Source organism: Felis catus, chromosome E2, assembly GCF_018350175.1.
Source record: "Felis catus isolate Fca126 chromosome E2, F.catus_Fca126_mat1.0, whole genome shotgun sequence".
Taxonomy (NCBI): domain Eukaryota; kingdom Metazoa; phylum Chordata; class Mammalia; order Carnivora; family Felidae; genus Felis; species Felis catus.
In genome coordinates this window covers 30,955,040-30,972,546 of record NC_058382.1, presented here as the reverse complement: position 1 = coordinate 30,972,546, position 17,507 = coordinate 30,955,040, and the positions used below count along the sequence as shown (strand labels likewise).

Here is a 17,507-nt window from a genome sequence, read left to right as displayed (position 1 = left end):
ACCTGACACATGATTTCATTTTTGCTGAAGGAATATAAGAGAAAAATTTTCATTTGAAGACTGATATTATTTTGGATATAGTCTCTATACTACCTGCTGTAACACAGAGCTCTCCATAAAGATAACGATAGACTTCCAGGTTGAAAGTGGACAGGGGGATACAGAAAGGAAGTAAAGGGAAAATGAGAAAGTCTGTATGAATCAGTGCAGGTGACACAGAATATTGCAACAATAAACTTCTCAGATGAATATAAGATATAGGTTTATCATGTCTCTTTGTAAAAAAAAAAAAGGGGGGGGGGTAGAGGTGAATATAGGAATTTAGTAAACTTTTGAAATGTTTTCCCCAAGTAAGATAGTTATTAACACTTCCTTTCCAGACACAAATTTTCCCCTCCCCAGATTAGATTTAAATATTTAAGATGAAATTAGAAATCCTTTCTCTTCTTTAAGTACTTGAAATTACTGTCAGTTACCCCATTTAACGATTTAACCTACATTCTTACATTTTGCTCTGACTTCAGCATAGATGTTCTTTAATTTCTAAATCTTATTTTAAGTGTTCTACTCTAATACATAGAACTATTCCTGGTTATTATTCTTACTCCAGTATATGTGAAATTTGATATGAGAAATCAGAAAAAAGAAATGAAGGAAAAGAACATTTTATTTACTTCGTAAACATTAAGTAGGTACTCTGCAAATGATTAGTAGAGTAAGAGTGGAATTATTTTTAGTAGTAAACATTACTGGTATATTTATAAAATATCACTCACTGTTACCTTGGCAAATGTTGACCCACGTCCTTCTGACTCAATTGTGATAGTTTTTGTACGACGTAGTAAAATCTGATCGATATCCTCCTCACAGAATTTAGAGCCTTCATCTTCTTCCTCCATAATAGCACCATATGCACCTCTTCGAAGCAGATCTTCTATTTCCTTTTTGGAAAGCTGTTGAATCTAAAGAGAAAATAGTTTTGGTAACAATATTATTTTGAAATTCATAAAATGAGAAAGCACCCCTAAAAAATTTCAAAATACAAAGAGTCATGTTTAAACTGCATTTGGGTTTACAGTATAAATAAGAAAGAATTCTCTGAAAGAATACATTGAAATTGTTGACTTTCCTTATTATCTTTAAAGTAAGATTTGCCTTGTACCTATAATAGCTTCAGTTACAACAAAGCCTATAGGGCAGGTAACCTCTCAATGTTCTTTTTAGTAGTGGGATTCTACAGTTGTTACAAGCATAAGATATGAGACAACAATCTTGAGGGGGAAAAATGCCAAAAAAACCTTACTTATAACAAAACAAAGCCAATGCCAGTAGTTTGACACCGAAAAAAAGCTGAAAAACTGTTTATAGAAATAATGCAGAAAAATTCACCAATTCTGTTTTGCTATGTCATGATACAAACAACCTAAAAGCCCAGCAAAGACTTTCTACCTTGAAAACACATTCTCAGAGTTCACAAGGCCTGTAGCAATATGACAGAAAATGATTCACAAGCATTAGCTAAATATGGGTCTATTCTGAAATGCCTCCTTACATAAAAGCATCTATTTAGTGTTCAGGATGGACCAGAATAAAATGATACGCAACTTGAGGTTAAATTAAAAGCAAATAAGAACATAAAAGCTCCAAGAAAAGAAAATATACATACACCACCAACATTACTTTCTCTTCCGCTCATGCTCTGTAACACAGCCTTATCTAGACCCAGTTTCAGACTGGCTCGGTCAAACATCTCTCTCTCATAGGAGTTACGAGTTACTAGTCGGTAGACTTTAACTGCTTTATTCTGACCGATTCTGTGGCAACGAGCTTGGGCCTATAAAGAAATGAAAAGTTACAGATTCAATTTATTTTACAAAATAGCACAAAATGCATTATACAAAAGGCATTTAACAACAGACTATCTCAAAGGAATACAAAAGTATGGAAGAATTTTTAGAAACTCTTGCTATTGAATTAGTTATATCCTTTTCTGAAATGAAGATAGTGCTTACTAAAATGAGAAAGGATTCCGCAATCAGCAATAAGTTAAAGCTTAAGCTTATATTTCAGATCATATAAATCCATGAAGAATCATTTTTTATTTTTAGTTTTTCAAATGTTTATTTGTTTATTTTGAGGGGTGGGCAAAGAGAGGGGGAGAGAGAATTCCAAGTAGGCTCCATGCTGTCAGCGCGGAGGCCCACACAGGCCTTGATTTCATGAACCATGTCGACCTGAGCCGACATCAAGAGTCAGACGCTTAACTGACTGAGCCCCCCAGGCGCCCCCAGAATTGTTTTTTAAAGAGGGTATCATCAATATAACTTTAGACAGTAACATAAGCTCTACAAACATTATTTTTAACTGCTGGCAACTCAAGCTTTAAATTTAAAATCTAACCCTAAATTTCTCAATTTTTTTTCTACTACCTTATCAATAAACTTTTCAATACACTTTAGTAAAGTGGGGGTGGGGGATAAAAACTTTGGGGGGGGGAAAAACTTCGGAGGGGGGTTAAAAACTTAAAGTGAATACCTCTGGAGACCTAAATTTTACTTAAACAAAGAAAAGATTATTTAATATGTAGATACGTTGGAAGTAAAGACATCAGAGATTACATAAGAGCTTCATATTTTATCTTGAAGTCTTACTAAACTTAAAATTTATTTCTTAATGTTTGTTTATTTTAATGTTTATTTATTTTTGAGAGAGGCAGAGACAGAGCTTGAGAAGGGGAGGGGCAGAGAGAGAGGGAGACACAGAATCCGAAGCAGGCTCCAGGCTCTGAACTGTAAGCACAGAGCCTGATGCGGGGCTCGAACCCACGGGATGTGAGATCATGATCTGAGCCGAAGTTGGACGCCCAACCCACTGAGCCATCCAGGTGCCCCGAAATTTGTTTATTTTGAGAGGGAGAGTGTGCGCATTACCAGGCAACAGGCAGAGAGAGAGAGGGAGAGAGAGAATCATAAGCAGGCTCCATGATGTCAGCAAAGAGCCTGACGCAGGGCTCGATCTTATGAACTGTGAGACCATGACCTGAGCTTAAATCAAGAGTCAGATGCTTAATCCACTGAGTCTACCCAGGCGCCCCTAAACTTAAAATTTATGTAATAGGGGCGCCTGGGTGGCGCAGTCGGTTAAGCGTCCGACTTCAGCCAGGTCACGATCTCACGGTCCGGGAGTTCGAGCCCCGCGTCAGGCTCTGGGCTGATGGCTCAGAGCCTGGAGCCTGTTTCCGATTCTGTGTCTCCCTCTCTCTCTGCCCCTCCCCCGTTCATGCTCTGTCTCTCTCTGTCCCAAAAATAAATAAATGTTGAAAAAAAAATTAAAAAAAAAATTTATGTAATAAATTTAGACTCTAAGGGTTCCACAGAATCAATGGTCTTTCTCCCAAATTATTAATCACTTTCCCATTATCTTCAGAAAACTAAATCATAAATTGTGGCATTACAATTTATAGGTGGCATTGATACTATACTCTTTTTGACATCTTTATTCTATAATGCTCTTTAGAACTCAGAATTCCGAGTGAACAACATTGCTTTAGGTCTAGGGAAAGTATAAGAGGCCAAATTTTTCATTAGCCTATAAAGAGTAGATCTATATTAGTAGGAAAAACCAAGTGAGAGGGAGAAGTTGTCCCCAACTTCTGATAGTTTTTCCAGGTTCTATAATGTACTTATATTATTTTAGATTAACCTTTAGAACATCACATGCACTGTAATTTAAAATTGTTTTTAATGTTTATGTTTATTTATTTTTGACAGAGAGAGAGAGAGAGAGAGAGACAGACAGACAGACAGAACATGAGTGGGGGAGGGGCAGAGAGAGAGGGAGACACAGAATCGGAAGCAGGCTCCAGGCTCCGAGGTGTGAGCACAGAGCCCGACACTGGGCTCGAACCCACAAACTGTGAGATCATGACCTGAGCTGAAGTCTGATGCTCAACTGACTGAGCCACACAGGCGCCCCAATTTTAATATAAATATGTACCCAACAGGCAAATAATCATGATTTGGGTTTATCCTACAGATTGGTAAACTACACCCTGTGGACCAAATCTGGCCTGCCAATTAAGAATGGCTTACACTTTAACAAAAAAATTTTTTTAATGTTTATTTATTTTTGAAAGAGAGAGACAGAATGCAAGTGGGGGAGGGGCAGAGAGAGAGGGAGACACAATATCCAAAGCAGGCTCCAGGCTTGGAGCTATCAGCACAGAGCCTGATGCAAGGCTCATACCTACAAACTGTGAGATCATGACCTGGGCCAAAGTTGGACACTCAATCAACTGAGCCACCCAGGTGCTTGTACACTTTTAACAACAAGGAATGTGTGGCACCTTATGTGATCTACAAAAGCCCAAAATATTTACTAACTGGCCTTCTATAGAGTTTGTCTCATCTGTTAAATTTGGATCTTTGAATTTTGAACTAGAATACATATAGTTACACAAATAAGAAGTTAAAATCTTATTTTTTAGAAAGCCAGGTTTATTCTCAGGAACAATTTGGAATTATAACTACCTAAAGTAATAATAATATTAATTTCAATACAATAAAGACTACCATGAACAATAAAAGAATTTCGCTTAAACTTTATGTTTTCATATCTTTCCTCGATGCTTATCTTCTGCATACTTTGATGCTATCTGATCACTCTGTTAATATTCCTATTTCTATGAGATCCAAGTATTGTCCTAACTTACACGTATACCTTAATTTTGTATTTCATAAAAAGGCATGGTCTATGAGGTCTTAATTCTATGCGTACTACATTATATGATGACTGAGAAGGTGAAATTAGGATAAGCGCTTATTTTTCAGAAAAAAAGATTCTGGGATTTTTATTTATTGCAAAGACGTTATTCTTACAGCTCTCTCAAATTTACATAACAGTCTTCAAACAAATACTGTACTCAAATCAGTAAACCTATTTAGAAGATATATAACCTAAATATATAATCTAAATAAGTATATTTTGTTATCATTAAATTAAAATTAAGATAATTTAACCTATTAGGGAAACATACATGGTAGTTTGTTCAGATAAAAATACAAGAGGTGGAGTATCAAGAATAGTTATAGGAATGAAAAAAGAAATTTATTTATTTAGTTAGTTTATTTTTGAGAGAGAGCAAGCGTGAGCAGAGAGGGGCAGAAGGAGAGGGAGAGAGAGAATCCCAAGCAGGCTCCGCACTGTCAGCATGGAGCCCGATGTTTATCTGAAACTCACAAACCATGAGATCATTACCTGAACTGAAACCAAGAGTTGTATGCTTAACTGACTGAGCCAGCCAGGTGCCCCGCCCCCCTGCCAATAAGAAATTTATTTTTTTTTTAATTTTTTTTTTTAATTTTTTTTTTCAACGTTTATTTATTTTTGAGACAGAGACAGAGCATGAACGGGGGAGGGGCAGAGAGAGAGGGAGACACAGAATCCGAAATGGGCTCCAGGCTCTGAGCTGTCAGCACAGAGCCCGACACGGGGCTTGAACTCACAGACCGTGAGATCATGACCTGAGCCGAAGTCGGACGCTTAACTGACTGAGCCACCCAGGCGCCCCAGAAATTTAATGCTCTTAGCCAAGGAATGTATTTACCTGCAGGTCATTCTGAGGGTTCCAATCAGAATCAAAAATTATACATGTATCAGCAGCAGTTAAGTTGATGCCCAACCCACCAGCTCGGGTGCACAGAAGGAAAACAAATCGATCTGAATCAGGTTTACTAAATCGATCTATAGCAGCTTGTCGCAGGTTCCCTCTGACTCTTCCATCAATTCGCTCATATAAATATCTATCAAATGAAATGGCATATATTTAGTTAGGTGAATATAATGAAAATAAACATACATTCTATCAGATGTAAAGTCAGTTCTCCTGCAACATTATATTTACTATAAAATTAAGAAGCAATATCACCCCAACCAGTTTCTATGGTTTTTTAACTCTTGGTGTTGGTGGTAGGGAGAAAATACAAAGTAATATAAAGACACAAAATCTCTGCATTCCTGATGTATAACTAAAATACCATCATAATATCATTTTCAGAAGTTGGAATTCAAAAAAAAAAAACATGCAAAAACTACCTTGCTAATCTCATTATAATAAAAAAAATTTTTTTTAAAACAAAAATCAAAGACTTTCATAAAACCTCAGGAAACTTCCCAATGTTTCTCTGTCTCAATCATGTTATTCTCTCAAGATATACTTGATCACAAACTATGTATCTATCAAGGGCAAACTACAATGCTAATTCTTTTCTTTTTCATCTTTTTAAACAAGTGTGTTTATTAAAAGGATCTGAAAATAATAATACAGCTTTCAACATTTAACAAATTTTCAAGATGTTAACAATATGAAACATTAAGAATTTGCTTCAAAAAATCCAAAGTTTTCTGGATCATTCCAAATCATTCTGTAGAATGCTAATTCTTTTCTTTTTAAAAAACTTTTTAATGTTCATTTATTTTTGTATGAGAGAGAGGGACAGAGCATGAGTGGGGCAGGGGCAGAGAGAGAGGGAATCCAAAGCAGGCTCCAGACTGAGCTGTCAGGACAGAGTCCAACGCAGGGCTGGAACTCATGAACTGCGAGATCATGACTTGAGCTGAAGTCAGATGCTTAACCGACTGAGCCACCCAGATGCCTTGAATGCTAATTCTTTAGAGTCATTACTATTAAGCAATTAACTTTTAACTTCTTTTATCTTTTCTCATTCACATAAAATTCAGAAACTCATAGACATCAATAAAATTAAAATATATAAAACTTTAGGAACTAGAAGGGGGATACACACATTTGCCACACCTCTTGTGGTTCAAGGCACTTCTTTATACATGTAATTTACTAGAGTCTCAGCAGGAGCTCACTGTTGTCTCTAGTACCTGTGAAATGGGGGTGTGACTTCAATAACATGACTTGTGACATTAAAGAAATTTGGGGTTTTCCATGAGATTCATCTTTATCTTATAAAGTTCTTTGTGTAAGAAGATAAAGAAAATGTAAGAATAGCTATTCTTAGGAATATTGCAACTTTATCTCATATGATATAAAGTTGAGAATAATACGTATTTTGAAAATAGACTAAAGGAATGTAACACTGAAACTAAAAATAGAACTAGAAATAAAATAAAAAATGAAAACGAACTACACACTTTCCGATAATCTCAACTAGCTAGGCCTTTACTTATATATAAGTCAAAATTTGCTGAACTAAAATCTACAGCTGTATCTTCAGATTCCCTTTTATGGAAATATGTTGATATCTGACTAGACCATGAATGTTCTCAGAACATATCCTTATGATAAATATCCTTTTAATCTAAATATTGATTAGACACTATTTAAGATTTATTGTCATGAACCAAAACAAAATTCCACATTAAACAAATCAGAAAGGATTAAAGCATGAATAAATGTCATATGGTAAATGGCAAGAGTGAAAGTGCAGCGAGTTCAGGTTCTAATTAAAATGAAAGACCTGAAAAGGTGAACCATTTTCTTTTATTTTTGAAGATGGTTATAAGTCCATTTAGAGTCATTACCCCAAGATTTACAAATCAAGTAAAATGTACACTAAAAACCCATTCCTAGGTCATCAAGTACCCATCAATGTACAAAGTTTACTTAATCAGTCTCCTTAGCCCCTCCTACTATGTACAACATACACAGAACACCTGACACATCCTGAACATCCTAAGCAATCCTTACAAATTAAATGGATTCTTACTTAGATCAAGGGAAAGATGTGAGTAGAGCTAGGTTACAGTACACTGATGCCAAATCCTTAGCAGCATATATTTAGTGTAATTCATAGAATAATTCAGTAGATGAATACATGCCTTACCTTTTATGAATGAGATAGTCCTCTAGGATGTCAAGGCAGCGTACCATCTGAGAGAAGATGAGCACTTTATGACCTCCAGCTTTCATTTTGGGAAGCAATTTATCAATAAGGACCAGTTTACCAGCAGACTGGATCATTGCTTGAAGATGAAAATCAGAAGCAGCTGGATTATATGTATCCCTAAATTCTCCAAGTATTTTCTCTTCAGCACCTGTCAAAGACACGTAAGAAGACAGCCTCAGTGCACAAATGTAGGCAGCCCCCAGTTGCTCTCTTTTAAAAACAAATCAAAATTAGTCTTCCTCTGTGCTTTTGTAACACATTATACTTTTCTGATGATAGGTACACTGTTTTTATTAGTATTATTTATGTTTGTGGCTAAACACCCATCAACACTAGACTATAATTTCATTGAGGATATGGGCAATGTCTTAAAGCATCTTATTATCTGTCGAGACCCCGGGCATAATGCCTTATATAAATTTATGTTTGCTAAATGTTTTTTTTTTTTTAACGTTTATTTATTTTTGAGACAGAGAGAGACAGAGCATGAACAGGGGAGGGTCGGAGAGAGAGGGAGACACAGAATCTGAAACAGCCTACAGGCTCTGAGCTGTCAGCACAGAGCCCGATGCAGGGCTCTAACTCACAGACCGCGAGATCATGACCTGAGCCGAAGTCGGATGCTCAACCGACCAAGCCACCCAGGTGCCCCACATGTTTGCTAAATGTTTAATGAATGCTATCAGGGAAAGAATTAATGAAAATGTGGTCCTAACCTTAGGTGAGTAAACATGTATTTTTAAACAAACATCTATTATTTAAATACGAATACGACAGTGATCATCGAGGGTGATCACAATTAACCTGGATGTGTCTATTGGGTAGGTATCCTGCTGGCCATCAAAACAAGGACAATTAAAAGGGAAGTCAAGTAGGGGCGCCTGGGTGGCGCAGTCGGTTAAGCGTCCGACTTCAGCCAGGTCACGATCTCGCGCTCCGTGAGTTCGAGCCCCGCGTCGGGCTCTGGGCTGATGGCTCGGAGCCTGGAGCCTGTTTCCGATTCTGTGTCTCCCTCTCTCTCTGCCCCTCCCCTGTTCATGCTCTGTCTCTCTCTGTCCCAAAAATAAATAAAAACATTGAAAAAAAAAATTTTAAAGGGAAGTCAAGTTATAGGTCTCTGTGATGCATACTTCCTCCAGAGAGTCTAATCAGTATTAAATGCTCTCTGCCTTCCCTCTGCCTGTCTGATCATTAAGAATAACAGGATTGAAAGAGAGTTAATTATAGGGCTAAGAGACCATATGTCTTAGATAAAGATGGGATAATATTCCCAGAAATAAGTGAAAAGACGTACAGAGAGACTATTAGTAGAGAACTTAATAAGACCTTAAAAAGCAACATGATTACAGCACAAAAACAGACACTAACTGGAGACCTGGACTGCAAAGGGACGAGGAAAAAGAAAAATGTAAACTCAGAGGCCCAAAGGTAGGCTTTGCTGTCTTTGCCCATGAGGAGGATTCTATTGGAGGAGGAAGTCCAATCCACATTAGACTGAACCAAGTCCTGCTCCTGTAACCTAGCATGCAATCATGGGGCACCCTGATGCTGAAACACCAAGAGTGGTACATCACTGCCTTTCCTTGTAACAGCCACTGCAGCTGTAGTAGTGGTGGTGGTGTTGCTGTCGTTAATTCACGAGCATTCATTCAAAGAAACAAGTATTTGTTTGCAATCCTTGTTAGCTACCTTTGATAAGATATGGATGATTGCAGCACTTCCTGAGCTCCATCATGGTATTGACCAAGTTAGGTACATTGGTCTGCCCTGCCCCTTTGGATAAAAAGGAGAAGTTCTTCTCCAAAATAGCCCGGTAGTATTTCTTTTGAATGTTAGTAAGTTCCACTTCAATGATGGTTTCTTCCTTTGGTGCCAGCTTCTTCTCCACATCTTCTTTCAATCGCCTCAACATCATGGGTTTCAGGATAGCCTGAAGTTTTTGCACCTGCATAAAAAATGATGAAAAGATATATAACGTATATGTGCATTTAGTTACAAATACATAAACACAATCACAGTGATAAGAGATTTGATGCCTTTGTTTACAAGGACCAATGAGGATACCTGTTCTTCTGTTTTCAGATCCCCAAATTCTTGCATAAATGTTGATTCAGAAGGAAACCTTAAAGGTTCTAGGAAGTGAAGAAGACTGAATAGTTCTTCAACTGTATTTTGGAGAGGTGTACCAGTCAAAAGCACCTTGTGTTCCTACACGAAGCAAGAATAATTCATGTCACATACCACAGTACTAAAATTATATGAAAGCTGACATAGGTTATCAAACATTCAATGTTTTTCAAAAGCAAGTATCTTTCCCAACCATAATTTTCAAGAGTCAACTCAAAATACATCTCTACCCACAAATCTTCACTAATTTTTCAATTGCTTTCTTAAAAACTCTTATCATTCTTGTAATACTTCCCTTTTACAGGCTATTTTTACCTATTCATGCTTTTAAAAGAAAATTTCTAAATAATTAACAAGCATATTTTATATTTTCTCAAAGAAATAGAACTTTCAAGAACAAAGAAGCTATTTGTTTCTTTAGTACTCATTCTTGGCATGGTGATTTGTATGCAAAATGGTTCTTATTCTTTATCATTTGGCTAAACATCACTGGACTTTTCACAGAAGAACAAGCCTCAAATCATTAAGGCTACAATGCAACAATACGAAGAGCTGACTGGAATATGCTTCTAAACTAGAGTTGCACTACAAACTGAACATAATAGTAATAGGAAATAGACAAGATATTTCCGATGATAGCATGAATTATCATTTAAAATTTGATTTGACAGTATCTCTAAATCCCCAAGCTAAATATTTGTATATGTATCTGTATATCTGCATATGTATGTATAGGCCAGTAAATGTTTAGTCTAGAAAGATGTACACTCATCTATAAACACTGGAGTGGGGAGTGGAACTAGGGGGTGGGCATCAATGGGGCATAAAAAGGAGGACTTTGATGTGTTCCTGTATGTAGTTCTACATACTGGAGTGACTTGTTCAAGTGTCCGTGTACTAATTATGTGATGTTAATTAAATGAAAATGTTAAAAAAATGGAAAAGACTCTGATTTGAAATAAGCAAACACACTAGCAAGAAGACTTTTAAAAATGCCATTTATTAATTGTAACCAATATATGCTGAGCATGTGAAATTTTGTTCCTTAGTAATTAAACCGTAAGAGAAAACAGAAAAAACCTCAATTACCAGACAGAAATCAGATATAACCATCTTCTAAAACTTAAAAAGGAGTACATTTAGCATTAGCTCTCTGCCTTTGAATTTCACTACGCAGCTAAGAAACTGAATTAAGTCAGAATAACGATAAGTTACTTACCAGATTCATGAGTTTCAGACCTTCAAGAAGTTTACAATTTTTATTCTTTAACCTATGTGCTTCATCAATAATCACACATCGCCATTCAATTGCATTTAGCTCTCCACAGCCACCAAGAATCATTTCAAAAGTGGTGATGATGGCTTGGAATCTGTAAGCTCCTCGAATGATACGCCCCTAGAAATTTATTATCAAATACAATAATTTGCTAGAATGTCTTCATCACAATTTTTAATTCCTGTCAAATTGCATAAAAATACATCTAAAAACATCTGCTACATTTTCCACTGAAATTTTTACATATGCATATATTTTCTTTAAATGAGGACATTTAGCATTAAAACTATATTATAGTGTTTTCAAGAATAATGTAAAAAATGTATACCAACACAATTATTTAATTTATAATTATATTCAAGTAAGTATTCCCTGATAAAATGTTTTATAGTTTCTAAGAGTTATAGTAACAATTTTAGATCAAGAAAGAAATGGCCATTACAAAATCTGGCCAGTGAAATTTCAATTTTAACATTTATCATTTATATCCATGAGTTCACACATACAATGGCAAATAAATAGTTGATATCAAAATTAACCACCTGAGTCACGTATTCAGCAAATATTTATTGTGTGTCTATGTGCCAGGCCCTGCTCCAGATGCTGGAGATATGGCAGTAAATAAAACAGAAATAATTATCCAAGTGGAACTTACATCCCAATGATTCAAATTCAGGACACAGCCATTGAGAAAAAAACAAAATTTTTTTTTAAAAAGTTACAAAGTGATAAGGGCTGTGAAATAAAACAGGGATAAATAATAAGTATAGGGTCAGAGGTGACCACTGTAATGTTATGAATTGGCTGGGAGGCCATTACTAAGAAGTGACATTTGAGCAAAGTCCTGAAGATGAGGGAGAAACCCAGGTGATACCTAGAGATCTAGAGGAGAAAGCATTCTTGGAAGGAGTAGCCAAGCGTGAAGGTCCTCATGTGGGAGTATCTTTGGCAGTCTTCCAGTAATAGTAAGAATGCCAGAGTGGCTGAAACCTGCTGAGTGTGAAGGGGATGAAGCTGTGCTGGGACCTGAAAGTGTGCTAAGGACTTGGCTCTTTCTCTGAGCAAGAAGCTATTGGGGGGGTTTGGGACAAGAGTAACATGGTTTGACATGTATTTTAAAAGAGTAATTTTGGCTTCTGTGGTAAAAATAGTCTGAAAGAGGCCAGGGACAGATCATAGAGCCCCATTAAGGGACTGCCATAGTAATCCAAGCAAGAGATCACCATGGGAAGTCATGAGAAGTATTCAGTTCTAGATGTATTTTGAAAGGAGATCCCAAAGGATTTGAAAGGAGATATACCTAATGGATAGGTATAGAGTGAGATAAAGAGGATTCAAGCTTAACTGCAGAATTTTTTTTATCTTGAACAATTAGAGGGTGGTGCTGCTATATACTACAAAGAGAAAATTCAGGATTTTGGACATGTTATATTTGAGACGACTACTAGATATCCAAGTGGAATAGCTGAACAGGCATTTGGATAGGACTCTGCAATTCAGGAAAGAGGTTCGAGTTGGTGATAAGATTTGGGAGCTTCTAGCAGTACAGATGGTACTCAAGTTGTAGGACTGAATGGAGCCTCTGATGGAATAAGTATGGATATGAAAGAGTCTGAAGATGGAGCTCTGGGTCACCCCCAAGTTCAGACAGGGAAGATAAGAAGGAACCAGTAAAAGGGGCTTCAGAAAGAATGGGTAATGATATAGGACAGCACGACAACCTAGAAGCCAAGTTAAAGGAATGTTTAAATGGGACTGAAAACTATAAATTATTAGGGATTAGGAGAAATGAAGGGTTAAGAAAGATTGTATATTCTGATTTAGGGTTTAATTCCTACTATTGATCATATACAATGGCCATTAAATTGATCCAGTAGAATATTATTAGAATAGGGGTAAAGTGTAAGTCCATGGCATTTACACAGCTCTAACAACCTAGGATAGGATGCTTTCAGTAAAACTGACATCACAATGTTTAAGAATAAGAGCTTTTGAGTCTAAGTGACCTGGGTTTATTAATCCCAGTTTTGGTGGGGTTTTGGAGGAAACTATATAACTTCTTTACACCTCAGTTTCCTCATTTGTAAATGGGGCTAATGTTATTACCTATTTACAAGGTAGGCATTACAAAGATTAAGCAAAATACTGTCTCTAAAATGTATGGCATACTGCCTGGCACATGGTAATTACTCGATAAATATTTGTGATTATTAGTATTATTATCTCTGTTACTTTTTTCAGGGTAATTCAGAAAATGTTAGCATAATTTTACTGCTACTATGATAGCAGAAGGTAAATATTCAATTAATTTATATTAAAATATACCTGAAAGAGCTCATAGTTAAATCTGTATTTATTTTTTAGATTTTTTTTTTAACATTTATTTTTGAGAAATAGAGAACGAGCAGGGGAGGTACAAAGAGAGAAGGAGACACAGAATCCGAAGCAGGCTCAGGCTCTGAGCTGTCAGCACAGAGCCTGACGCGGGGCTCGAACCCACAAATCGTGACCTGAGCTGAAGTCAGCTGCTTAACCGACTGAGCCACTCAGGTGCCCCTTGAATCTGTATTTAAAGCACAAATCTATTTATCTCATCTTTAAAGGAGACATTTTTACCTTTTTAAATTTTAAACCTGTCAGAAAGTATTTTTCCAGAATGTATAACATTTACTACAAAAATATAATATTTTATATATACTATTCAGTTATAACACATCAAGAATCTTTTAGCTTTTAGGCTCTCATGTTCATACCAAGCTCACATGAGACATATATTAAAATTGCAACCCTGTTAAACATCTCTTAAGCTCCCAAAAGTTTTAATTATGCCGTTTATATATACTATACATATATAGTATATATAGAACTATGTACATATATAGTATATATAGAATTAAGTCAATCATAATCATTTTTATGATAGCATACAGCTCTTAAATTCTACAAATGTATGATTGGGAAGAATAAAACACTGTAGAAGGAAATCAAACTATAATCTAACTGAAATGTCATAGGCTTGAAACGTACAAAGGTGACAGTTTCAATAAAACTGAGGGATAACTAAAGGGTTAAACAGATGCTTTATTTCATAGGAGATGTAACTGTTTCAACCATAAAAGTAAGAGGGACAATGAGGTTGAAGGAACTAAATCAATTATACGTCATTTTCAGCCTCCAATAGGTAGAAAATCAGTTACACTTGGTAAGAAAAGCAGTAGAAGGCTGGGCACATTACCTTACTTCAAACTGTATCATATCCCTTGACCTGGCCATGTGTTATAATGAGCCTTATAAAATAAAAGAATCAGTAAAAGAAAAATAAAATGTTAAGGTGCTACTGAGGCAGAGTGTCAGGCAATAAACCTATTCCAATTAAAAAGTATAATTTGTGTGAACTATGTTTTTATTGATTTTGTTATTTCTTAATAAAATTCTTAATCTAAAAGAGTCCTATTACCTACCACTCAGAACTGCAATTAGCACTTAATGCTTTCTACATTTAACTTTCTGCTGGAAAATTCTTTATTATGATGTCATCTCTTAATTTTATGATGTGTGTATTTAGCTGAAAAATAAGAAATCTCCTACTAAAGAGTAAGAGGCCAAAGGAAAACAGAAAATGTGCCTTTAGGATTTAGGGGAAGAAGAAAGCCACCAAATCACCACAGTACTGGAATAACCAATCCAAACAGGAAAAAGATATAGAGGTGTGCTTGTATCTGCATACAAAACAAACAAACCAAACTTTAAAATATGTCTAAAAATCAAAATCCTTTGAACATGAAAGAGAACCTAGGTTTTATCTGAATAGGCATTTAAACCCATCGTGTTCACTGAAGATTTAAATTTTTAAAATGGAGGGGAAAAAACTGGAGGATGATCAAAGAAACAAATACTATTCTAAAAATAAATTTAATGTAAATTTAAAAGCAATCAGTAAAACAATTATTCTAGTTGAAATATTAGGGATACAATCAAATTAGTACATTTGTATAAATTGGCACACTTTATAGTGAACTAGAACATGAACCTAATTCCTTGTCATTGTTCTCTTCGGCTACTAAAATTTATTGGAAAATAGATATGATGAATGAAGAGCCTGAACAAAGACGTTTGTAGGCAAATAATATGCATCCTTAATTTGAAAACAATGAATGTGTAGTAATTAGCTTTTTCAAACCTAACCTTTCAAACAACCAACAAAATCACCAGCAACACACCTGTGAGTCCCTGAAGTACATCTCATATTGCTGTATCATCTGTCTGCTAATCAGGCTCCCATGGTAAACCACAACATTAATATCAGTCCATGTACGGAATTCTCTCTCCCAGTTTGCAATAGTAGAAAGTGGAGCGATAATCAGGAAAGGTCCTCTTATACCAGTCAGAAGGATTTCGTAGAGGAATGTAATTGACTGAATGGTTTTGCCAAGACCCATTTCATCGGCTAAAATGCAGTTTCGTCTGAAATAAACAAATATATTATCCATGTATACATTGGGTTTTTCTGTACACTACAATGTCTTTAAAGCTAAATATTCAGAAATAATCAAAGACCAAGTTAAAATACTTGCATTTATAAAAAATAAAAGTTGCTGAAGTGCAGAATAGGCATATCATTATTTATATATATAAAGTTATAATTTTATTATAATCCTGAAGAGGGAAAACTGTAGATTTTTGTAGCTCCAAAACAAAGATATCACCCATTAGAGGTATGATTTTGTTAAAGAATGAAATGGCAAGAGTAAGGCAAACTAAATATATTATTTTTTCAGGAAGCATTTATTAAATACCTTCTATTATCTCAGGGACAGTATGAGAAGATAGGATACAAAAGAAATAGAACATGTTCTCTGCCTTCCAGGGGCTTGTATCTATTAGAAAAGCAGGCATGCAAATAGATAAATAAATAAACAACCAAACAAACAAACAGTTATGCAATGTGCTATCACAGAAGCACAAATAAAGCACTGTTTTTTGACTTTGGCTGTGCATTAGAAGAACCTGAAAGCCTGAAAGAAACACAAGATACCCAGGGCTTTCCCCTACACATTATGATTCAATGTGTATGGAGTTGGATAAAAGCAGCTATAATTAAAAAAAAAAAAAAAAAAAAAAAAAAGTTCCACAGATGATTATAAGGCCAGTTGAGAATCATCAGAGTTAAGTTTATTAAGAAGCTCAGAGGAGTAAGTGTCCAACTCTGGCAAAAAGAGAGTAGAAGAGATCTCTTTCAAAGAGGTTAGTAATGGGTAGGATTTTGCCAGAGAGCACAGCAAAGGAGTAGAGGTGTAAAGAACATGACCAACTGGGAGACTACAAATATGGTTTTGAGATGAGGGTAAAAGGAGGGGGTATTATTGAGATATGAAGAGGTCATAAATGAACAAGGTTAGACATCATTCTGTTATGCAATGGGAGTCAGTGAGAAGTTTTAAAGAAACCTGATGAGTTTGGGTTTGTATTTTGAAGTTTACTCGGGTTCTGCTGTGGTTATTAGAAGGTGAGGTGACTAGAAGCTGGGACACTAATTGGTGAAGTACTGTAATAATGCAGGAAACAATGATGGGCACCTGGACTAAGGAAGGGGGGCAAAGAGGAGAGAAAGTTAATTATGACTTGGAACGATTTAGACTTAGTGACCAACCAGATATACGTGGTATCAGATGACAGCCAGATTTCAGTCTGGTTGACTAAATGAACTGTATTATTGTTAATTTAATTTATGTAGGCTCCACACCCAACATGGGGCGTGAACTCACAACCCCAAGATCAAGAGTTGCATGCTCTACTGACTGAGCTAGCCAGGTACCCCTGAACTGTGTTATTCTTAACTGAAATACAAAATATGGAAGAAGAACAAGTTTGGCATTGAGGAAACAGGAAGTGATGTGGTTAATTTTGAATTTTGTGTTTAAAGAATTGGTGAGATAGACTTTAAGGGTAGCAAGAGGCAAAGGGAAATATGGGCTTGGAGTGAGTTCAAGGTCTTAGAGATAAAGATACGAGACCATTAGGATGTTGTTGATAAGTGAAGGCACGAGGAGGGGTGGAGAACAAACCTCTACAAGAAGAGAGCAAAAGAGGAACTTCAGGAGGAAAAGCAATACTGAAAGGGCAGGCAGAGGAAGGAAAACCAGCAGACCTGAAAGTCACAGAGTCTGGACGGAGTCACACTATGGAAG

At 36.0% G+C, this 17,507-nt stretch overlaps 1 protein-coding gene across 12 annotated transcripts in view; it reads right to left on the bottom strand.

Moving 5' to 3' along the window:
• The window catches only part of CHD9 (chromodomain helicase DNA binding protein 9), a 236,562-nt gene that overhangs the window by 58,128 nt on the left and 160,927 nt on the right, over positions 1-17,507 (bottom strand). For all 12 annotated transcript variants that reach the window (XM_045046396.1, XM_045046397.1, XM_045046399.1 and 9 more), the window contains 8 exons: positions 15,540-15,783; positions 11,263-11,439; positions 9,981-10,124; positions 9,606-9,861; positions 7,854-8,064; positions 5,606-5,801; positions 1,667-1,834; positions 783-962 (listed from right to left, as the gene is read on the bottom strand). In XM_045046396.1, coding sequence (XP_044902331.1) covers positions 783-962; positions 1,667-1,834; positions 5,606-5,801; positions 7,854-8,064; positions 9,606-9,861; positions 9,981-10,124; positions 11,263-11,439; positions 15,540-15,783 — 1,576 coding nt within the window. The remainder of the gene's footprint in view (positions 1-782; positions 963-1,666; positions 1,835-5,605; positions 5,802-7,853; positions 8,065-9,605; positions 9,862-9,980; positions 10,125-11,262; positions 11,440-15,539; positions 15,784-17,507) is intronic.